Below are 25053 nucleotides of genomic sequence, written 5' to 3' on the forward strand. Positions count from 1 at the left end.
AAAAAGAGAGTAATAAAGGGAGAGGATGGGGAAAGAATGCATGCATTACTATTAGCAGGGGTGGGCAACCTTTCCAGGCACATGATCATTAGCCGTCTTATTACAGTATCTATAAATGCACCATGTCTCTGTACGTACGTGTGTACGGCTGTAATCCACGTAACTCACGAACCGTCCGCCCCACCAACTTCAAATTCAACACACGCGTTCCACACCCCCACAGGGAGTGCAGTGCCCGGTGTTGAGTCGGTTGGACCCACAGTTGTCCAGAACCGCCACAAAAGGCTTCTGCCCCTGTCTAGGCTTCATTATGTCCTTTTCTGACATCAAAACACATATTTGGGCATGCCTGACACAGAACTCCATACATAGGTATAAAGGGACACAGAGAGACAGATACAGAAATCTCCATATATGGGCATAAAAGGGACACAGATAGATGGGTGGAAGTGGAACGGGTACTCTGACATGGGTACAACGGACATTGCATAGCCGAGTGGGGCATGGATCTCCAACTTCCATCGTTACCGAGCATAGAATCATTTAATAATTACACCTAACAAAGAATGAATTAATAATATGAATAAATTAATGATATAACATGTATCATGAATAATACACTGAAAAGGTTCATGCACATCAAACAGTGATGGTTAATAACTCGATTGATCACCTCAATACCCAATCTCATCATGGTAGATCAAAAAGAGGTGGATATTTTTGAAGGGCGCTAGCCCCTCCTATATTCAGCAATTAGTGTAGATTCTCCTCTTACACAAGCATTAAATTCCCATTGACAATGAATGGATAATTTACATCAATGTGGACGTGCAAATCACCTATGTTTTCCTATACAAAGATTACATTCCCATTGAAGAATGAATGGACAATTTTACGTTTAGGGCTCCATTGTCATCACTGCTAAACTATTTTACTATTTTGCAAAACATTTTTGAATAGTAAAATGGCCAGTCTACAAGCTCACAACGTGTCAATGTAGAGTGGCTAGTTGAACTATTCAAAAATGTTTTTCAAATAGTAAAAAAAGGCAAAGAAGTTTAGGGATAAGGGGTTTAGCGGTGACGAAAATGGAGCCCATATAGTGTCTGAGCAAATCGGCTTAGTGTCTATTTTTGTAGACACATTAAATTCCTATTCCTAATTTTGCGTCATAGTGTCTGAGCAAATAGGCATTGTGTCAAATTGTCAATTTTATGTCATGATGATGTACGATGATAAGAGTGGCCCTCACTTCACACAGGTGTGATTTTTGTTTTAATTCACAAGTTTCAAATGTAGTCCTTGTGGCCTGGCTCCAGAGCCACAACAAAAAAGGGGAAACCACACCGGAGGTCAATTCAAAACTAAGTGTTTTATTTACATAATGGTAAAGAAAAATGAAGAATTAAGCAATTAAATCAAAGTTTCCAGGAAACATGCTGCCCAAAGTATGATAACCAAAACAAAAACAAGCGTTCTCCTCTGCAGCCGCTGCGGAGGAATGAAGAGTTAGAGCATTATGAGAGCAGGTCGCTTAAATAGTGTCCAGGTGTCTCCCCTTCTGCTGATTGCCTCTGGCTCCACCCTCCAATCCAGCACTGCAATGGACTGGTTACAGAGACACAGACACAGACACACAGACACACAGACACACAGACACACAGACACAGACACACAGACACACAGACACACACACACACACACACACACACACACACACACACACACAGACACACACACACACACACACACACACACACACACACACACACACACACACACACACACACACACACACACACACACACACACACACACACACACACACACACCCAGTAGATTAAAGGCCTGCGGGGAGCCGTCACATCCTACACCTGCCATGTTGTGGACCAACACAGGTGTTTCAATTTGTCGTAGATTGGCATAAAACTAATGTTCTAAGCCAATCGGATTCTTTGTCAAAAAAGTTGTAATTATACTATATTTAATATCAATCAATAGAGCACCGAAGTCTGATGTCACTTTCAGTAGAAGGCGCCAGTACACAGGTTCATGTATTTTTTTATTTGATTTGAAATCACCATAGGGCGATTTTAGGTCGCTTCATATAAGAACTGTGTTTGAAAAATAAACCGATCATCCCGGCCTTTCTGTCAGGGGGGTGGCTGTGCGTCGTTAATGATGTCCATTCATATTTGATACAGCCAGTTTCTGGAGAAAATGGAATTACTTTGGCCGCAAAAGCCTTGAAACTACATATGAAAGCAATGTCGCTGAGCTAATATGCCCAGCTGTCAACACATTGCATTCCTGAGATTCCTCGTTGACGTAAGCTCAGCTGGTGGAGACTCGACTCGTACTAACCACGAAACATTAAATATCAATACAATTTTTTTTTTTTTAAACTTAATTAACATGTCAGTTTCTGTTGTGCGACGGGCAGCTGCAACCACCGCCTACCCTGAAATGTAGTCTCTGGGTTGTTTGACTCGTTTCTAACGCTTATTGTGTTACTCTTTGGGTATATTTGTACATTTCCACCTTCAGTCGATGCTTCATATCCATATGAGTGAAAAGGCCGGGATGATCGGTTTATTTTTCAAACAGTTCTTATATGAAGAGATCTAAAATCTCCCTATGGGGATTTCAATGCAAATAAAAAGTACACGAACCTGTGGACTGGCGCCCTCTACTGACAGTGACGTCAGCACTTCGGTGCTCTATGGGTAGAAGACCAAAAAAGTCATTAACATTTTGACAAATGATATTGCTTATAGCAGCTTTGACATCAGGGATCTGCATATATGGGCATAACAGGGATTATATTAGGGCATCACGTATATGCCCATATACTTTCTATGAGGGGCGCTAGCCCCTCCTATAGGCCTATACGCCTATATGCTTTTGTCCCCACACGTCTCATATTTGCCATTGACAATGAAAGGAGAAATTAGGTCATATGTCCGTCAAATATGACGTACATTTGTGGCAACACAAACATTAAATGCCATTGACAATGAAGGGAAAATGTACGTCATATGTAGACGATATCGGCAAACCAATCACATAAATTCAGTTGTTCATGAGATGATGTATGATGATGTATAATAATAATAAGAGCGCCCCTCACTTCACACAGGTCTGATTTTTAATTCACATTTTCGGGCCGGGTAGGACTTAAAATATGTGCTACTTTGTAAGGCCAGGCTGGGCCTTGGGCCACCCCCGTTAGGGCCCAGGTAGGGCCAGACCTTAATGAAAATGAGGTATGGCCAGGGTTAATGGCCATATCCAGGGTTCATTGCCATATATAGCGTGTCTCGAGTATAGATGGTTTGATGATGTCAGACTGACATACCATATAGGTCTATGGAAATCTAAGGGTCTTCATGATTTCACATGATGTCACGACATGTGACAAGGTCAGATCCATATACGGAGATCTAATCCATGATGTCACAAGATGTCACAAGATGTCACGAGATGCGATACCATGCATATATGGAGACATTGGTGACTAACTAACGGACGGGAGATGCAGGTTTTCATAGTAAGTGTGTCCTTCGGTCGCTTTTGCACACCTTAACTCTGACAACTCATGCAGAGGTCTGAGCTCAGAGGTCCTGCCATTTTAGACAGAGGTGTCCTCTATACGGGTGCTGCTCCCTTGTTGTCGTCAGGCTTCATGATTGGAAAGAGCAGCACCTCCTTGATGTTGTTAGAGTCTGTGAGGAACATGGTGAGACGATCAATGCCCATACCCCAACCAGAAGTTGGTGGCAGGCCATATTCTAGAGCTGTGCAAAAGGTTTCATCAATGAACATAGCCTCATCATCACCCTCAGCTTTGGCCTTGGCCTGCTGCTCAAAGAGCTCTCTCTGCCTGATAGGATCATTCAACTCTGTGTAGGCATTGCAGAGCTCCTTCTTCATCACAAAGAGCTCAAAACGCTCAGTCAGGCCTTTATCCCTTCTGTGTCCTTTTGCAAGAGGGCTCATGATTTGAGGATGGTCACAGATAAAGGTGGGGTTGATGCATGTGACTTCAAGGAATTCTCCCAGCAACTTGTCAAGGAGGCGGGCCGTGGTTCTGGGGGGAGGACATTCCACTCCCTTTTGGGCACACAACTCATCAAAGAACTTACGAGTTTCATCACTGTCATAGGTTTCAGGAGGAGGGAACGTAACATCCATTATCTTTGCGAGGTCATGTGTCATGCTCACTCTTCTGAATGGTGGACTGAAGTCAATCACACAAGCCTTTCCTGTTGGACCATCGGGATGATACGTTATCTTGTACCCACCAGTGATGTGCTTCACCATCCCCGACAGAAGGTCCTCTGTGATTTTCATCAAGTCATTGTAATCTGCATAGGCCATGTAGAATTCACAAGTGGTGAACTCTGGATTATGAGTGAGATCAATACCCTCATTTCTGAATTGACGACCAATCTCGTACACTCTGTCTAAACCGCCGACCACAAGCATCTTGTGGTAGAGCTCGGGCGCAATCCTCATGTAGAGCTTCAGATCCAGCTCATTGTGATGAGTAACAAAAGGACGAGCCACTGCTCCACCGGGAATTTGGCTCATCATTGGCGTCTCGACCTCCAAAAATCCCTGCTGGTCCAGGAAGCTGCGTAGGTAGGCGATGATCCTACAACGCGTTACAAAGTTCTGCCTCACGTAGTCGTTAAGAATCAGATCCAGGTAGCGCTGACGGAATCTGGTCTCCTTGACTTTTAGCCCACTGTGAAGATGTGGCAACATATGCAAACAGGGTGAAAGTAGAGTCATCTCTATTGGAATGATGCTCAGCTCTCCTTTCTTCGTCTTCCCTGGATTACCACGGACGCCGACGATATCGCCTCGTCGCAGTTTGTTGTTGATGGCCTCGAATTCCATCGCAGACGTGTAGAACTTTGAGCTCGCCATGACCTGCAACTTGACGCCTTCCCCTCGCAAGTCATAAAATAGCAATTTAGCACCAGCTGCCCTCTTGGCATGGATGCGACCCGAGACACTAAGAATGACATCCGTTCGATGGTCTTCGGACTGAAGATGGCTGTATTTCTCAATGAATTCTGTGAGTGACATATCCACGTGATATTTATGCGGGTAAGGGTCCTCACCCATGCCCTTCAGAGCTTGGACGGCCTGGGTACGTATCTTGAAGTATTGATTGGGCTCCAGAGTCTCCTCATCCACCCGAAGGTCATAATGGGCCATCTTGTTGCTGCGATTACGACTGAAAAATAGCTTTGTACTCAACCCAAAATGATGTCTTGCCGCCGATAACACAAAAGAAGAGTGCAGTAAATATCGCTCGGCTGGATGCTTATAACACTGCACTGATGTCAAGATTATTATTTTTGAGTGGTGTAAACCACTCCTACAACTGGCTTTTGTGTGCAGAAAAAATGAGCATGGTTGCTATGTACAAAATAATTTCTGACGTAATTAAATCACACCCGGGTGAACTGGATGACCGTAGCAACCATGCTAATTTTTTCTGCACAAAAAAAGCCAGTTGTGAAATCACATCCGGGTGTGATTTCATTACGTCAGACATTACGTCAGACCACAGCTGATCATGCTATATAAAACCTTACACCACTCAGTTCACACGGGTGTGATTTTTTAAGGGGCGCTAGCCCCTTGTATAAACAGCTTTGCCATTGACCATGGTAAGAGAATTCCGGTCAAATGTCAAAAAAGATTGTTCCTGCCCGTCTCAAGTTTTGCCATTGACCATGAACGGAGAAATGGATTTGGAATTCTGCTAAATATGACGTAAATTAAACATTAAACATTAAATGTCATTGACATTGAAGGGAAAATGTACGTCATATGTAAACGAGAAAATCAGCTAACCAATCACAGACAACAGTCATTCTGATTGGCCAGTATGAGATGATGCATGATGATGTACGATGTGATTTTTGAGGGGCGCTAGCCCCTCCTATATATGGCTTTAATGTTTGTTTTTCAATGATGTTTGTTTAAGAAAACACCATAGACAATAAAGAGAAATCTAATGTTTGTTTTGAGGACTTAAACAAACATTAGCACCCGTTGCTTAAACAAACATTATGTTGTAAGTGATGTTGTAAGATGATAAGAGCACCCCTCACTTCACACGGGTGTGATTTTTCTTTTTCTTTTAGGTTTTATGAAATTACACCCACACAACCTGAACTTTGAACAGTCAGTGGATTTTCTGTGGTCTGGCGTTTTCTCTGTGTGTTCTGAAGCTTTTTGAGCTGCAATGAAAACAGGCAAACAGGCCTCAACAGTGACTGACATCTTCTGGCAAATTCCTATGTCATATATGGGCTCTTACCCAGTAAAATCAGAGCACTTGTTTTAGCCAGAAAACCTCAGACCACAGAAAATCTACTGAATGTTAAAGTTCTGTTTTTTGGGGTGCAATTGAGCTCAGGAAAATAAAAGAAAAAATAAATATGTCACGATCCTTTTAACAAGATCTACAACCTAAACATAATTCCATTGCTAAAAATAGTGGTGCTGGCATTACATATAAGTCAAACACACTTGGAATGTTGTGGGTGCTATACTGACGTTTGGGTGCAAAACTATTGAAAACAAAGTAGGCCTATTTCCTTTTTTGTTTGAGCTGACAGGACATCAAGTCAATCAAGTCACCTTAATTCAATAATAGGTTTTTTTAGGGGTACTAGCCGCTCCTAAGTCCAGCTTTTGGTTACCGCCCACAAACATCGTCTTAAACAAACATTAAATTCCCATTGACAATGAATGGATCATTTTACGTCATAGTTTGCAAATAGGCATAGATGATGATGTACGATGATAAGAGCGGCCCTCACTTCACACGTGTAAACTAATGTTTACACGTGTGTACAATGCATGTGTATTGCTATGCCTCTAATGGCATACTGTATTGCACGTGGCTGTGTGCAAGTAAGTGTCAGTAGGATGTCCTTTTTCTTTTCTTTTTTTGTTGTTTCTTGTATATAATTGTCCTTATTTAACTTTGACAAATATATTATATTATTCATATGACTGTCGGATTATGGAAATGTGTGCAAATTGTGCTCTTGAACATCCCTCAAATCGACTGATGCGCACCGGCTGCCCTGATGACTTTGGGGGCAAGCTTATGGACGTTTGAATGGACAGGTAACGAGAGAGATGTCGGAGAGGAAGTTTGTGTGGGGAAGCAGAGCTCAGTAGTGAGTGACTAAGGCCCCATTTACACTGGCAGACAAATCTAGCCTGAATCAGATCTGTGCCACATCGAGATTGAAATTCGATTGGTTTAAATGAGTCTAAAATGTCACAAGACTCATTTAAAGGAGCATTCAGTGATTTGGATGATTTGGGGGAAAAAACGGTCCACCCGGTAACAAGATGTGCACATGCACACGCTCTACAGTGGGGGAAGTACAACAGACCAACAGCACGTGCACCAATGCCCGCCCCACTCGATCATGATTGGAAGAAGGCCCCTCTCATCCTGATTGGATGAAGGCTTTGCCACCCAAAGCCCAAACCGAAACTAGGGTTTTTTGACCCCAGGGGCTCACTGGGGACAGGGAGGAACTCCTTATATGGTCAGCACACTTTATAGTAGGGAGGATTATCCAAAAAATAAGAAAAAATAAGTGATATTTGAATTAAGTGAAATCACTGAATATACCTTTAAACAAATCAGATTCCAATCTGGATGTGGCTCAGATCTGATTCAGGCTGGATTTGGCTGCCAGTGAAAATGGGTGCTGAATAGTCGGTGAACAGGGGGCCAGAGCTGAGGTGCAGAGGCAGCGGAAAGGGACGGTTACACACGCTGATTGTCAAGTGGAGCCAATGAACTTGACCGGGGCCCGTTGGAACGAGACGGAGCCATACCAGACCGGGTATGGAGCGATTACTGCACGCCATATCCAAAAGGGCCCAGGTTTACAACTGGGTTGTCTGTAAGTAACTATCCGCAGTACTTGCCAATGTAATCCTGTCTACCAGATCCGTTGTTAAATGAGACCGTGTCAGAACAGATGAACTCAACTGGCCTATACCTACTTGTGTGTTCGCAGTGGCTGTTGTTGAAGTGAGAAGAGAAGTACCATCCCCCCCTGCACATCTCAGCACTTTAATCCCAGTACCTCTGAGTTTATTCCCCTTAATTGCATATTGCACATTTGATATAAGACCATTATAAAGAAGTTATTGATTTGCTTTTGTTATTTTCGTTAAGTGATTTCATTTTAGGATTTAGTTTAGTTTAGTTTAAATAGGGTTTATTTGTAGGATTTTAGGAAGTATGGCTTCTAGTATTTTTCAATTAAAGTTTGTATTTTATATTTGGCCAATTCGAGTGCCCGCTGTATTTAGACAAAATGTATACCTTTTTGTACACCCTTAAAATACTTTTCTGTCTCAGTCCTTTCCTGGTGTTTCAATTTACATTGCTCTTACCTGGGTAAAACACGAACCTGAATGTCCTGTGTGTGTAAAGTTTAGAGTGTTGAACGGAGTTCCTTTATCTCCAGAAGAAAATAAAGTGGCGTAGTCTTAGGCAGAGAACAACTTTCTTTGGGTTTCACAATAATTATTGCAAACCACACTTTAAAACAGTGCACTCATAAATATATGATTTTTGTGTTGCTCATGGAGTAGTAATTCAGCTAATGGTATACAAGTTTAATGTAACTCTTTTGGCCACCGGTCACATAAGCATGGATATTGTGTGTGCACAGTGCACCCATCTTAGAGATAACAAATGAAAGGATTCAGGCCTAAGCCTTCTCTTGGAATATGTCATGGACTCGCCCATTCGTTCAGAATACAGCGAAGAATGACCCAACACCTTACCACTTTTTCCCACATCTCTATAGACCAAATCCTGTGGTTTTTACATTTTACAACACTAAACATTCAAATGTGCATTTTTTTATTATTATTTTGTAATGACAGGTTTCTGCACTACAACACTACTTTATAACACCCCTTTCAATGTAGTTGTTGGCAGTCTATTCCTGCTGACAGTATGATCACGTCCTATTGACAATCTGTCACCCGAGGAAGAGTTTCTTTCTTACATATCGGCACTAGCACAAGCAACATGGTCCATGTTTGTGCACTTTAGACCTCAATTTCTATTTATTGTGTTTCTATTAGTGACTGTTCCTATGGAAACAAGTTGAGCCATCTTTGTGACTGATTATCCTGCTATCTGTCCCCCAATAATGAACCAACTTCCACAGTCATTTAGATCAGAATCACGTCACAGGATTACAGGGGAGAATCAGTGGGTGAAATTAGTTTTCCTGTAAGCTCCATCATTAGAAGAAAGGGGAAGGGGCAGAGAGGGGGAGCGCAAAGAGAGGGGGAAAAAAATCTAATATATCTACATGATATGGCACTCGGCCCTCGGGTAACACAGGGGTAAAGTACCTGCCCACCACTGCAGAGCCTAGGAGTTTGAATCCACTGCGGTGCACCTGGCTTTGTTGATCGTCAGTAGCAACGCAATTGGCCTTCGGGGGAGGGCAGCCTTTAATAGAAACGGGATGGTCATAGGGATGGACAGGTTTGGTAGTCTCTCGAGACAGACTCTGGACTCACGAAAAGAGGGCGCTGTTTTTCCTGTATTTTTGGCCGTTGGGTTCTCGATGGTGACTGTCCTTAACGACGTACCACAATGACCACATAGTCTTGTACAGCTCCTGAGTGAGGGGAGCCCGGCCCAACTGCCATTATGCGCCTCCGCACCACCTCCTACTGTAGGTTTTTCCATTTGCAAGTGGTGTAGTTCCCATACAAGGCTGTGTGTGCGTGCGTGCGTGCGTGCGTGCGTGCGTGCGTGTGTGTGTGTCATGAGTGTGAGTGTCCCAGACAGTAATGGTGTGTTGATGACAAACCCAGCTGGGCATTGCTGGTGTCATTCGACACGACACCAACTCATCCAGAATGCATGTGGCACCTGATGCAGTAGAGTAGACTCTTCACATCCAACTACTGAAACTATTCATGCAAAACTGATTTCTGCTCTTTCACACATTCAGTTGGAATGCTGAATTCACCAACACTTTTTGGCATTCCTTGATGTAGAAACAGACACAGATTGAACTCCTTTCATGTTATAAATTGTAAAACATATGAGTATACAGTATATACGATTATACGTCCACACCATCAGAGTACAGTACACAATCATAACTCTCTATCAGAATGTCTCTATCAGAATGTCTCTATCATAACTCTCCATCAGAATGTCTCCATCAGAATGTCTCTATCATAACTCTCTATCAGAATGTCTCTATTAGAATGTCTCTATCATAACTATCTATCAGAATGTCTCTATTAGAATGTCTCTATCATAACTCTCTATCAGAATGTCTCTATCAGAATGTCTCTATCATAACTCTCTATCAGATTGTCTCTATCAGAATGTCTCTATCAGATTGTCTCTATCAGAATGTCTATCAGATTGTCTCTATCAGAATGTCTCTATCAGAATGTCTTTATCAGAATGTCTCTATCAGATTGTCTCTATCAGAATGTTTATCAGATTGTCTCTATCAGAATGTCTCTATCAGATTGTCTCTATCAGAATGTCTCTATCAGATTGTCTCTATCAGAATGTCTATCAGAAAGTCTCTATCAGAATGTCTATCAGAATGTCTCTATCATAACTCTCTATCAGATTGATAGAGACAATCAGAATGTCTCTATCAGAATGTCTCTATCATAACTCTCTATCAGATTGTCTCTATCAGATTATCTCTATCAGAATGTCTCTATCAGATTGTCTCTATCAGATTGTCTCTATCAGAATGTCTCTATCACAAAGTCTCTATCAGAATGTCTCTATCAGAATGTCTCTATCATAACTCTCATTCAGAATGTCTCTATCATAACTCTATCAGAATGTCTCTATCAGAATGTCTCTATCAGAATGTCTCTATCAGAATGTCTCTATCAGATTGTCTCTATCAGAATGTCTCTATCAGAATGTCTCTATCAGATTGTCTCTATCAGAAAGTCTATCAGAATGTCTCTATCATAATGTCTCTATCAGATTGTCTCTATCAGAATGTCTCTATCAGATTGTCTCTATCAGAATGTCTATCAGATTGTCTCTATCAGAATGTCTTTATCAGAATGTCTCTATCAGATTGTCTCTATCAGATTGTCTCTATCAGAATGTCTCTATCAGATTGTCTCTATCAGAATGTCTCTATCAGATTGTCTCTATCAGAATGTCTCTATCAGAATGTCTCTATCAGAATGTCTTTATCAGAATGTCTCTATCAGATTGTCTCTATCAGAATGTCTATCAGAATGTCTCTATCAGAATGTCTCTATCAGATTGTCTCTATCAGAATGTCTCTATCATAACTCTCTATCAGAATGTCTCTATCAGAATGTCTCTATCAGAATGTCTATCAGATTGTCTCTATCATACACTGCAAAACAATTGACATCATTTCAACCATTCAAGTTTATAAAGTTCACACAACTACAGTATTGTAGTTGTCTCAACCTTGTTTTCTAAGTTATCAAAATTGATTGAACTTGTTGTTTCACCTTAACCCTGTAACACCCGGATATATTTCTACTTGCAAAAAAGAGATTTCAACCTTACTGTGAGTTAAATAAAATCACTTAATCAATGCAATTAAATTTTCCGTACTGATTGCCCATAAAATAATTAATCAAAAAGATACACTGCGATTATATACGCAATGCAAATTAGCATGCTGTTACCTAATCATGAAGCATCTCCCCAAGGTTGTTAATTACTGGGTTCTCTTCCAACACTTTGAAAGTGGATCTCCATCACTCACATACAGAGAGTGGTCAGCAATTGTGCAATGTCAGGATAGGAAAATGGTAACAGAAGATGTAACAAAGAGTGGTATTGTACTTATATACATTCGATATATTTTGATGACAATTTTTACTCAGGTAAAAGTTTGAATACAAGCATTTTACTTGTCATTTTTTAAATTGTTGTTGTAATTCTAAGACACTGCATGTGGACCAGAGTCAAGCTGGAATCCTAAAAGGTAGAAGTCATGTGCAAAAGCCAGGGTAAGCCACAGGGTGTCGGACTCCCAGTCCTTCCTGACACACCATGAAGTCTATTTAATTTGCTGTTAATGAGACTCGACTCGAGGGGCCTGTATTGCAATTAGCATAATCGTTGCTGTCGGAAAGAAACCTCCTATCTCCAGGTTTTTCTTTTTTTTGTAAATTAACGCCCTACTTGATCATACTACACTAACTACAGCATCACACAAAAGTATGGAAAGTAGCATAATTTTTGTTGATTTTTCTATTTTTTTAATTTGAATCCTGAAAAGTAACAGTTTTGGACATGTGAGGTTCCCACTTACCACCAACAAAGACAATATCAAAAGTGTATCAAAATACAAATCTAAATTAATCAACCCACTGTTCTGCTTCATTGTTTCAACAGGAATAGAGATTAAATCACAAACCTTGGTGTTCACGTATTTCCCCAGGCAGGTATTTCACCTTTAGTCAAAATAAAAGAATATTCACATTTGACATTGAATATTTTTGTTTTCATTTTCTCAAAACAATGCCATTTGTTTTGGAAGCTTTGTGTGGAGAGAAATTGGCTTTTGTTTTGCAAGCTTTGTGTGGAGATAAATTGGCTTTTGTTTTGCAAGCTTTGTGTGGAGAGAATTTGGCTTTCTGTGGATTAAAACACAATGCTGCGCAGGATATATTCTCTTATATCAAAATGATGGTGAAATCAAAGATTTACAGCTCCAGCAAACGTATAGGTCCAATTGTAAACTGGTGGCCATCTTGAAAAATGGAGGAATTCTGCGTGGCCCGAGGTTGACTATCAATATGAAGGTCATCTGTGCCAAATTTCATGCTTTTATTTACTGAACTATCATGTCAAATTTCCCCTCTCTCTCTCTCCTCTCTCTCTCTCTCTCTCTCTCTCTCTCTCTGAGACATACAAGAGCTTCAGAGTGAATTCAAAGAATAGCATTTATACGTTCTACTTGACTTTGAAGTGTTAATCCTTTTAGTTTGGGGGATTCGGGCGCGCTTCTCTTTTTCCTTCTTATTTTCTATTCCACATCTGACATGCATCATTTCCTGTGAATTCAGGTGTACATTTTCCTCCATGGATGGAAGACCCTCCACCACCACTAGTGTAAAACACCATATAGAGGTGCATACAGAATACACTGAATGTCTTTTGCTACAATATTATGCCTGCGAGGAAAAAGTATAATTGTTATTACATAAACATCTTAAGGAATAATACAAATGCTTGAAGCAGAAATTGTACATGCAAAACTGCAGAATCCTCTCTTTGTGTTCGCTCCAGTGCCCTGCCTTTCCCACAATGACGTTCGGTACAGGCTTGACACCACTCTCCCCTTAGCCCTGTGATTGTTTCTCGAATATTAAATGTAATAAATTTTAAGCTCATCTTTTGCAAGGCGCAAGTTGGCACCTCGACAGAGTGCATTTCTAGTTATTTCTGTTATTAGTGACAGAAAACACATGATTTTCATCGTGCTGATGACACCCCCAATTATATATATTTCTGTATTAGAGCCCCACTGATCCCAAGTGTATTTATAAAAATCACACCCATGTGAACTGTGAAGTGAGGGGCGCTAATATAATAAAGTCTAACTCATGTTGATTATGTGATATAAAACAAACGGTGCCATAAACATTAAATGCCATTAACAATAAAGAGACAATATGACGTAAATTTTACCTTCAATGTCAATGGCGTTTTTAAAACAAACATTGAACTAAAAACAAACATTAAATGTTATATATATATATATATATATATATATATATATATATATATTAGAGCTGGGACTCGATTAAAAATTTTAATCTAATTAATCAGAGGCTTTGTAGTTAATTAATCTCGATTAATCGCATTTTAATCGCATATCATTATTTGACCCGAGAACAGTGAGAAAGCTATTTTTTCAAATGGATTTTGGTATACTAGTGAATCAATGAATAGTGAATACATAAGTTTAAGCAATAAAACATTGTTTTTGTAGTAATAATAGGGGTAATAAATTATAATATCTCAAATTTAATAATTTATATAAAGCTTTTCTGAGTACACAAAAATGCTTTACAAGGGGGACATGATAAATCAAAAACAACTTTATTAGAGGAAAAACACTAAGGAATTAAATAGATGAAATAGCTGGGGAAAGCAATATTGAAGGTTTGGATGGTGGGGGCATGTCTCTGAGTGTTTGGGGAATGCATTCCACAGGGTTGGGGGGGGGGGCTTGGTGCAGCAAAGTGACATGACCATAACAAAGCACCTCTGTGTTTCTTCCGTGGACATACAGTAACAGCCATTAACAGATTTTACATTTTATTTGGCCATAACCGTTTAGTTAGAAACCATGTCATCTGGTCGGGTCCTTGAATTGCTACTGGTAGTTGGAATAACGTTAGCTCTGATCCATAGTGTTAGAAGGAGGAAAGTAGGCTTTCACATATTTTTTTGTGCTAAAAACGAGGGGCTGCACAGCCTGCACTTCCGTGGGTGTGAGGGGAAAGGATCAAATTAAGTACCATAGAACTCCTCCTGAGTCCTAACTACGCTAAGGACCAGAGCTACTGTTGTTGACGTTAGCTTCCAGGCTAGGCTCGGTGCAACATGTTTCGCATCGAGCCGATACTGGAGGCTTGACGAGGTGCGGTCTTCGGTGATATGCGAATTCTTTATTGAATAATTGCACACAACTGTGCTGTAATCCACGCTATCATCGGATAGCCTTTTAAATCCTATTTCCAATCCACGGGGACAAGCAAAGTGATCTCAGTGGCTTCCCCCGGTCTGGTGAACTGTCTGGTGGTGTTATTGTTCCCCCAATGCTGCTGGGGCATACCACTCTAAAGGGGGGTGGTTTCCACTCCCTGTAACAACGGACACTTCACTCGGTGAACTGGGTGGTGCGCCGGTCCATCTGAAAACTGTCCAGTGACAACGTTCCGCGGTGAAAAAAATAGTGCGATTAAAATGCGTTAATTTTTTTAACGCGTTAATTTTTCTGTAGTTAATTAATCTCAATTAACGCGTTAAAGTCCCGGCCCTAATATATATATATATATATAGGAGGGCCTAGCGCCCCTCAACAATCTGACATAAGTAGTAGTGACAAATAAACCCCTTGATGTCAGAAAATAGAATAGAAAAAAAGAAGACACAGTATTTGGGGCAGAGGTCCAGAGAGAGGAACTGCCTGAACACCGCCACGACATATAGGGGATTAATCCCATGTTATCTGGAACAAATTAATTTACAGGGATTTGCCCGAACTTGATCAGGGGCCTCTTTTGCAAATGATTTCTACACATACATTTAAAAATTGTAACTTCTCCATACCCAACAGGAAAGTGTGATTGATACATAGTGATGCATGAAGTGCACAGTCTCAGGCAGTCATTACTTTATAGTGCAGGGGTCCTCAATGCTTTTAAGGCCAAGGGCCATTTTGAAAACAGTCATCAGTGTTGCGTAAATTAATGTTTTTTGTTAATGTTGTATTTTCAGACATTTAACCTCTTAAAACATTATACTTAAATGTAAACTTTGTTGGTTCTGTAGGCTACATGCTCTTTTCCCCCTCTACACCAGACCTCTAAGCCAATCTACAGGTGATGCGTAGTGAGCTTGCAGATCTGCTATTTTCGGCAAATGGTCCACCTCAGAACAGGGATCCTAGTGTTCAAGTGATTAATAACAAAAATAATAAAAATGTTCCTATCACACAAAGCTTTGGTCGACGCCCTGTAGTAACTCTGAGGACCCCCTAGGGGTCCCGGACCCCCTGTTGAAGACCCCTGCTATAGTGCAAGTATTTTTTCCTGTTAATAAGTTAGACCTAATGTATGCTCCGTCGCGTGACGGCGTCGCATGCTGAAAACAACAGGGAATAGCAGGTCGACTATTCTCGGTGGGAGACACCGTTGCGCAACGAAGTATGAATTGAGTTCAGTCATCCTAATATCTCCCCATCATACTGTAGCCTCTCCACTCTATCGACTTCATCGCCTCGGTCTGTTTCTAAAATGATATTCAAAGCCTGAGACTTTCTTCCATTTTCGCCTGGGGAGGTGAAGTACCCATGCTGCGTATTGGTTTTCCCTGAGATTGAATGAAAGGAAGCAAATGAAGCAACACTGATGAGGATAGCTGGGAGTCGGGACTCGAGGCCATTTAAACTCACCGCTATCACATGATTGAGCGGCGATTAGTACACGGAGGAGGGCAATAGATTGAGTCGAAATCAAATGGCATTTATGTCGTACCGATTATCAGGGATGGATTTACAGTAGTATAGGGGCCCCCGGGCTAGACAAAATGTAATGGCCCCCTCGAAAAATAGGGGTATTTTGGTTTCATTTTGGGGTACCCAGCCCCCCAAAAGACAGACAGACAGACACTAGTCGCTGTGCATGGTGGGCTTTAGACTGGATAAGGCTTTCCACATATACCCCACAACACAGCAGGCACCGCAACAGTGCACACAGCAGAGCAGAAGCTCTCAATGTTTTAACCATAATACAAATATACAATAACGTATTTTTTTGTTTTGTTTTTTTGCCCACCCTAGCCCAATGGTAAATCCGCCCCTGCCAATTATTATTATTAGTTTTTAATCCCTCAATTTTGGTAACCCATTTTTCACACGGTGCCAATTGCCTAAGCCTAATCCTGGGCGCTACTCTCCTGGGTGCTATACTCTCCATCTGCCAACCTGGGGAGAGTCCCGAACTGAGCTCATTCTTCTCCTTGAAAACGAGTTGCTGCAACTCAAGGGACTATCCTCCAGTGAAATTTCAAAATAAATGTACTCATGTCATACGACGCATTGTGAGCTTGCAGATCTATTTTTAAAATATTTTTCTAGAAGGTTCTACTTGTGTTACTTTAAGTACATTTTGATACCAATACTTTTGTACTTTTACTGTATACATTTAGAATTGCAGACTTTGTGTGTGTGTGTGTGTGTGTGTGTGTGTGTGTGTGTGTGTGTGTGTGTGTGTGTGTGTGTGTGTGTGTGTGTGTGTGTGTGTGTGTGTGTGTGTGTGTGTGTGTGTGTGTGAGAGCAGTGAAGTGTCTTTCTCTTTTCTTCCACACACACGCACAGCAGCCACGCACACGCGCACACACACACACAGGATGAGAATCAGCTTTCCGGTCAGCTTTCTGGTCACGCGTGCGTGCGTGCGTGTGTGTGTGCGCTCTTGTTTTTGTGGCCTATGAGGTAATTCTCAAGGGCATATTTCCAAAACTTTTTTGGCTGCAGTATGTAGGACAGAACACCTATAGTCAGTGGCAGTGTAAACTTTGCAGCAAGCAGAGCAAAGACAATCTATAACCCTTAAGTCAATCCTCAGTCCCCCCCCCCCCCCCCCCCCCTCCCCATAATAACTGAAAGGTTTTCAGTTATTATACATCAATACGGTCTATCAACAATGAATGAATTATATCCACCATTCATTTTGATATGACTATATGAGTTACTAAAACTATGAATATGAATGAATAGTCGATCATTAATGAATATACAATTTAGGCATTTAGCAGACACTCGTATTCCAGAGCAACATGAGGTAATACATCAAGTGCAATAGACACAAATCAATCGATACGATCTCGAAAACCTAGGGTGCCAATTCGATTTATAGTGCGATTCTTAACACATAAAACGCCATTGGCGTTGATCTACGTCAATTAATAAATGTGATACGCTTAACACCAATGCCGTAGATCAGGGGTGTCAAACTCATTTTGGGGCAAGGGCCACATTGCGCGAAAGGTGACTTGATGAGGGCCGCGGCCAGTTGCAGCTCACATGGGTTGACTTACACTACTTGATACTTGGCTTTGTTTTCTAGACTGTTTATTGACATAAATTGACTTTATTTGTATTATAGTTGTAGGCTACAACACGTTTGGTATGAGATGTGGAAAGACCCAATAAACCACTCGAAAATAGTTAAAAATGCAATCATTATTCATCAAAAATATCCAAAATGGCAAATTGACATGTAGCCATCATGAAATCTGACACTTTGCATCTCTTTGCTTTGACTATCGTGTGTAAGTAGACTATATTCCTCACTTGGTAAGGGAAATGAAACTCTACTGAGCTGTAACAACTATGGTTAGCCTCTCCATGTCCTGCTGTATCAGAGTGTGAGGAGAGTATTCCACAACAACTACCACAACATCTACGGCGTAGATGTACGGCAATTGGTCTTTTATAGTGCTTTTGATTGATCAAGTCGTAATGCTACTCACAGCTTTGGGTTGCTAGCTGGTGTTGTCAATAACACTGGATCGCGCCATCTTGATCTACCGTGCGCATACACACCCATTCTATCTATTTCTTTCAAACGCCTGTATCTCCTATTCCTTGTCCCAGATGGCATTTCTGGTCAAAACAAGGTTTAGTCCATGGCCCAGAGCCGACGATGTCATTCCCTTCCATCATATTTTAGCAGCCAGGACGGTAAACAGGAAGTGATCATGCATCGTCACAGGGGGAAATGCTGGCGTGAATTATCAAAGTTATTAGCACGAGGCCTGACAGGAACATAGACACGTAGAATAGCGTACGGTGCCACACCCGGAAAAGCCGTTTTAACAGCGATGTATTATTTAATGCATGTTTTAATACGATCGTATTAAAAGCTACCGTTCGTTAGCTCTGTTATGCTTCTGAGCCAATGGCCGCGGCCATTTTGAAGATGCGCGCGCATCCACTTACATTGCCTGCTCTGTTTTCAGACGGCTTTATCTCCAGAAGCGACATTGCAGGGGTCGCTTTGTCCCAGACAAGCGTTTTCAACGGCCTGTAGCAGGCGCTGTGATACTCGCGGTCCACTTTTTCCACCACCGACCGAGAGAACAAGCACCAGCTTCGTCAACACACACGGAATGGTTTCATAGTAAAATGCGATTACGGATATTTGCGATATTTTATCTTCAAAGTAAGTGTCACGTGCGATAAAACCCTGGCAGGACGCGGCGGAGGGATTGAATAATGGTAGCGGTCAAACGGTTAGTAAATGCTGGCGGACTACTGTAGATGTTAATGCGATTCTGCAATTCGATATTATGATTTATTGCGATTACTTTCCCCCACGTTACTTTCCTTTTTATATACTAGAACATTTTAAAACAATTATAAACAATATAAACCATGAAAATTGAATCATACTCTTCAATGCATCAATAATAATAATAAACAACATCTAACTCTACTGTCTGTCTGTCTGTCTATATATACAGACTAACATCAATATACAGTTTATAGACTCAAGTTGATGATGAGTGAGATGAGCGAGAAAAACAAGTACAGACTAGAAAAAGTGCCCTTCTGGGCACAGGTCTCCACCAGGAGGATGTTTTGTGTGTGTGTGTGTGTGTGTGTGTGTGTGTGTGTGTGTGTGTGTGTGTGTGTGTGTGTGTGTGTGTGTGTGACGCGGCTTGGCCTGTTGTAGCGCCACCATGAGGCTGATTTGAAAACTGTCAAGTGGCATTTCTTCCTCAGCCTAGTGGGAATATGCATGCACAGTTTCACCGCAATCGGATGCTGCGTTGAGTAATTGTGGCAATTTGTACAAAACGGGTACAAAGCGGGCTACTCCTGAAAGGTTTAGAAGCCAATCGTAGTCAATGAAGGTGGATTATGAGAAATCAAACAAACGCGTCTTGATCACATGACTATGGAGAGCATGTGTACCGATTTGCGTGAAATTTGGATAAAATCTGAAGGTGTAATATTAGAAAATGTGTTTTACATATGTCGGCCTCCTGGTGGCGCTATAAAGAGCAGATGTGAAAAATTCCAGGCAAAGGTTTTTCCTTGGCCTCTAGGGAGTTGGCATACAAAGTTATCCACAGATCCGTGCAGTTAGAGGTAAAAACACTTTTCGGCGAGTTATAGCGCCACCATGAGGCTGAGTTGAAAATGTTCACGTGGCATTTCTTCCTCGACCTAGTGGGAATGTGCGTGCACAATTTCACGGAAATCACACGATGTGTCCATGATTTGCAGCATTTTGTTTGAAACTGAGCACTCCTGCAAACTTTGAAAGCCAATCTTAGCCAATCTGGATGGAGTCTGAGAAATCTGAAAGACCCGTTTCGTTGAATGGCTCTAGAGAGACTGTGTACCAATTTGCGTGATGTTTGGACAAAATCTGTAGGTGTACCGTCCAAAAACTTGTTTTGCACAAAGCGGCCTCCTGGTGGCGCTATAACAGGCCGTTCTGGAAATTCTGGGGCAGAGGTTCATCGTTGGCATCCAGGGAGTGTGTGTGCAAAATTTGACATCGACCAGGTTAACGGTGCCGGAGATTAGCTGTTCACAGACGGACGGACACACGGACACACGGACGGACGGACACACGGACACACGGACACACGGACGGACGGACGGAGTGCAAAACACACGGACGGACGGACGGAGTGCAAAACATACTCTCTCCCCATGCCTTCGGCCTGGTGGAGACAATGAAGGGGGTGTAGCAGTTTGGGAATGGGGTGCTCACCATATTGTGGAAGGGAGTGGAAGATGATGGAGACAGACAACATACAGTAATAGGCTAAAAACAGAGGGTGTGAAGACGGAAAGAGGCTGCCTGTGTGCCTATACCGGTATGTGCAAGAAGGTCATGGCATCCTGGAAGAGAGAGAGAGAGAATGAGGTGTGTGAGAGAGAGAGAGAGAGAGAGAGAGAGAGAGAGAGAGAGAGAGAGAGAGAGAGAGAGAGAGAGAGAGAGAGAGAATGAGGTGTGTGAGAGAGAGAGAGAGAGAGAGGGGGGGGGGGGGGTACATGTGAGGGTGTGATCACATTAGAACGCACACCAAAGACCACAGCACATAGCCAGAGAGAGAGAGAGAGAGAGAGAGAGACATAGACTAGACTGGAGAATTAGAGATAAATACTATAGAGACGAAGACTAGACCTGGAGAGGCAGAGGCAGAACGAGGCAGAGTGCGTGCATGTGCACATGGGAACACACTAATCTGGGAAGCATCACACACCTACTAGTAGAGAGAGCGAGAGAGAGCGAGGTGACAGTGAGGAAGAGAGGGAAAAGAGATAAGGGGTTGAGAGGAGATAGATTCAACATCTAGCGCTGCATGCAAAGCGCACTGGTGTTCAGAGAGACAGCATGCGATGTGGGGCTGAGAGGAGGCAAACAGCGCTGTGATACGCTCTCCTCCGACCCACAGAGGGGAGAGAGAGAGAGAGAGAGAGAGAGCGAGAGAGAGAGAGAGAATGAGATAAAGGACAGGAGCAGAGGAGATGTTGGAACCACAATAAGTTGGACTCTAATCTTATTAATGATTGTTTGGCAGAATCAATTGAAAGGAAAGCCCGCTTGGGATGTACAGTATAGCGTCTCACTTTCGAGGGGGTCCTAAATTATTATTGTATTGTTTTGTGTCCTGGACTGCATGGTTACCATCGGGGGAAGACAGACACTAGAGGATGGAAAGACATCACTAGCTACAGCGGGTAAGTTGTTAGCAAACAACACATAACGATGAATTGCAGTTCATCTAAATTGGCTGTTGTCGAGAAGCACTTTGTAACTTTGGTTTTGAGACGTGCACTGTAAATATTATTAATAAAGTATTACTTCAACCAAAGATAGGTTACAATATACAGATTTTCCATCCACAGCACACGTTAATACGTTTTTGGAGATGCAAAGATGCATGTACTGTAGTGATGAAGGCACAACAAACAATGTGTGTGTGTGTGTGTGTGTGTGTGTGTGTGTGTGTGTGTGTGTGTGTGTGTGTGTGTGTGTGTGTGTGTGTGTGTGTGTGTGTGCTGCGTGCGTGCGTGCGTGCGTGCGTGCGTGCGTGCGTGCGTGCGTGCGTGCGTGCGTGCGTGCGTGCGTGCGTGCGTGCGTGTCAAGGATTACTTTGTCTTTGAGTGACAATGACAAGCTTTACAAACACGCCTTGTTTGGATTTACAGTGGCATGCATGGCTTTTCAGTAATATTGCATCTTTGTCATTTTGTTCTTTTTTTGGCAGTTAGTGAGTGCGTGTTACACACGTCAGAGAGAGTGACCGCTTAACAGCGCTTCACAGGGGATGTGACACATTTTCAGTAATTATCTGGCTGTACTGTATTGTGTATGTGTATACACAAAGTGTTCCTTTAAATTATGCCTGCCTTTCAGACAAAGCACTGGAGCTGTAGTTAATGTCACTGTCAAAATGCACCCTTCTCTATCCCCCCCAGGCAAATCTAATAGCATGGTGTTTTCCAAATCATTTCTCTTTGTAGTGGCACGATCATATCTGATGATGGGAACGCAATAACCATGGATAGACCCCTAGGGGGACAGCAGTCAATGGACAGCATATAGGTTTAAGTGGTTTAAGCAGCAAGTTTTGAATGAGTGTGTCAGTCAGGGATGCTGCTCATCTGTCAGCCGAATTAGTTTGTCTCCCGGCGTGAGATTATCTGTGCTGCCCTACCATACAAGACCACCCCCCCCCCCCCCTTCCTGCCAAAAAAACCCCAACTGGCCTATTTATCGCCATGTATTATTCAGAGGCTCTGCGGAAATAAATCCATACGCCAGCTCATGGGACTGCTCGTTCGTCAGGATGGGAGGTGGGAGAGGAAGAGATAGAGAGTTAGAAGAGGAAAAGACAAGCAGATACCTGTGTGCTGCGCAGGGACTGAGCACAGAGACATTGGGGAGGTGGGGTACATGTGGAGAAGGGAGGAATGGAGGGAAAGAGGACAGAGGAAGAGAGATGAGAGACCAGAGGGAAAGATGTCAAAATGGAGACAGACATGGAAAGATGACTCGTTCAAATTTTTGAAAGGAGCGGTATACACATTTATTATGGCCTGTTTTGGCCATATTGTGTTGTTACTACCAGCCATTGTCAGTCATTTCTTTGTACGTTTCAGTTGTCATATCTGCCCTGTGCAATGTTTGTTTACAAAGCCTGACAAAAGGAACACATTTTCATGCATTAATGATGCATCTCAATGTTTCTGTATGACATTTAATCGTCAACTAAAATTCCAAAATGTTGCCAGCCCTATAAGACAGACCCCATTAGTAGACCTCAGCTCTTCATGCATCACTGCATGTCCAGCACCAGTAATCCATCACTCGATCCATATTGGCCATAAGCATGAGTGACAGTTTCACATGGACTCCACAAGCCTACAAATTAGCCAATAGATTAATCGATTACGCTTACTGGAGTGCAGTGTACTATATATTCAAGGTAGTAAGAGATGCTGGTGCATGGTGGACTGGAGAGACTCTGCTCAGGCAGCGTGTTTACACATGCAAATCCCTGGGATGCAACAAAACGGCACATGCTAATCCAATAACACTTACAAACAAACCTCTTTTCTGGAACGCGCGACAGGGGAAAGCGGTCCGTTTGTTTGGTACGTTAATTAGCTTGATGAGGAACTGTGAGCAGAGGGCTTATAAAACCATCATCAGCTTAAGGCTTCGCAATAAGGAATCGTGTTGAACAGTCTTTTCTATTTCAGGAGGAAAAAAGACAAGCTTTATGTCAATACCCGCAGTGATCTCTGACAGCATGTACCCCTACTGACTCAGGGTCAAATACCACCTGAGGTGTCTAGTCTACTGTATATATCGTATTCATAACTCTCTCCCCATCAGTTCCCTTACTGACTCACCCCCTACACTGTCTCCGTCCACTGTCTCCCTCTACACTGGCTTTCCTACTTTACTACTCTACTCTACTCTGCCTTTCAGCTGTCTGACCCCCTACCTACGTTGTCTCCCTCTCAGCTCTTCTCTTACAAGGTCTCCTTCACAGCTTTCCTACTGTCTCTCTCAACTACGATGTATTACTCAGCTTCTGTCTCCCTCGTAGCTCTCTTACTGTCTGAGCCCTCTAGTCTACAATCTACATCGTCTCTCTGAGCGTTCCTATACCTTTCCTACTTTGCAGCTTCTTTAGTCTTTAGTATGAATTGTTTTAGTCTTTAGTAATTTTATGTATAGCTAAAAATACATACAAATATTGTCCAAGTGTCATGGACTGCAGATTCCCCCATAGGATATTTAAAGCTTGTCACCTGATCCAGTCTTTTCACAGTAAAAACAGCATTCAACTGTTATTTCAGAACCATGGACAGCGCTGTTTTTAGTGCATTGGCAAGACATGTATTCATTCCATTTTAACCGTGGCATGCTGTACACGTGATAAAAAAAAGTGAAAACCGTTAACACTCAAGCTAGTTTGACTTTCATCAATGTGTTATGTAGCAAAGCAAAGCAAAAACAAACGAGGCTAGTAGCTCGATCAGGAGCAGCAGCAATGATAGAGAAACCTGGACCTGAAAATGGGCTCATAACAAATGAAACAAAATAAGCCATCATATAACAAAAGCTACAAATTATCTTTTTGTCTAAGGGGTGGTGCTAGAGACAGGGCCCTGTGGTCACCTAAATCAGCAGGGTTCATAGAGCGCCGAAGTCCTGACGTCACGCGCTCATCCCCTGGTTCTGCCTGGTTGACGGAAGTAATTTCTCTATGGAGAATAACATGGGGTCATCTTAAAATCGTTTCATATAAGCATTGTGGTCCAAAAATAAACAAGCTGTCCCTGCGTTATTGTCTCTGTATCGTTTGCGACAGTCAGTCACTCATATATGATACAGTCTGTTTCTAGCGAAAATGTAACTAATTCAGTAGCAGTAACATTAGCGTTTTCTTCTCAGTCAGTTGATTTTTCATATCCATATGAGTGAAACGGCCGAGATGACATGTTTATTTTTCAAACACAATTATCATATGAGGCGATCTAAAATCCCCCTATGGGGATTACAATGCAAATAAAAAGTACAGATGGAGGATGTCGGGGCTCTATTCTCCAGGGAACATGAATGCACCTGGCTCTGTATGTTTCATGGAAATTCAGCCAGTAGTTTTCGATTCATCATATTTACAGTTTTTGCAGTAAAATGTAT

General features: G+C 42.1%; 1 protein-coding gene and 1 long non-coding RNA gene across 2 annotated transcripts in view; both read right to left on the reverse strand.

Annotated features, from left to right (window-relative positions):
* Window positions 1-1359: 1359 nt before the first annotated feature.
* The window catches only part of LOC306913882, a 95657-nt gene continuing 71963 nt past the window's right edge, over window positions 1360-25053 (reverse strand). Inside the window, exon 3 of the long non-coding RNA XR_013788603.1 lies at window positions 1360-1608. This is a non-coding gene — a long non-coding RNA (uncharacterized lncRNA). The remainder of the gene's footprint in view (window positions 1609-25053) is intronic.
* On the reverse strand, window positions 3649-5229 carry LOC306913749 (lysine--tRNA ligase-like; the record flags this gene model as incomplete). The annotated part of the gene is made up of 1 exon (XM_079490562.1): window positions 3649-5229. The coding sequence occupies one exon, from the start codon at window positions 5227-5229 to the stop codon at window positions 3649-3651; it is 1581 nt and encodes a 526-aa protein (XP_079346688.1).

This window comes from Electrona antarctica, assembly GCF_951216825.1.
Source record: "Electrona antarctica genome assembly, chromosome: 21".
NCBI classification, from domain to species: Eukaryota; Metazoa; Chordata; class Actinopteri; order Myctophiformes; family Myctophidae; genus Electrona; species Electrona antarctica.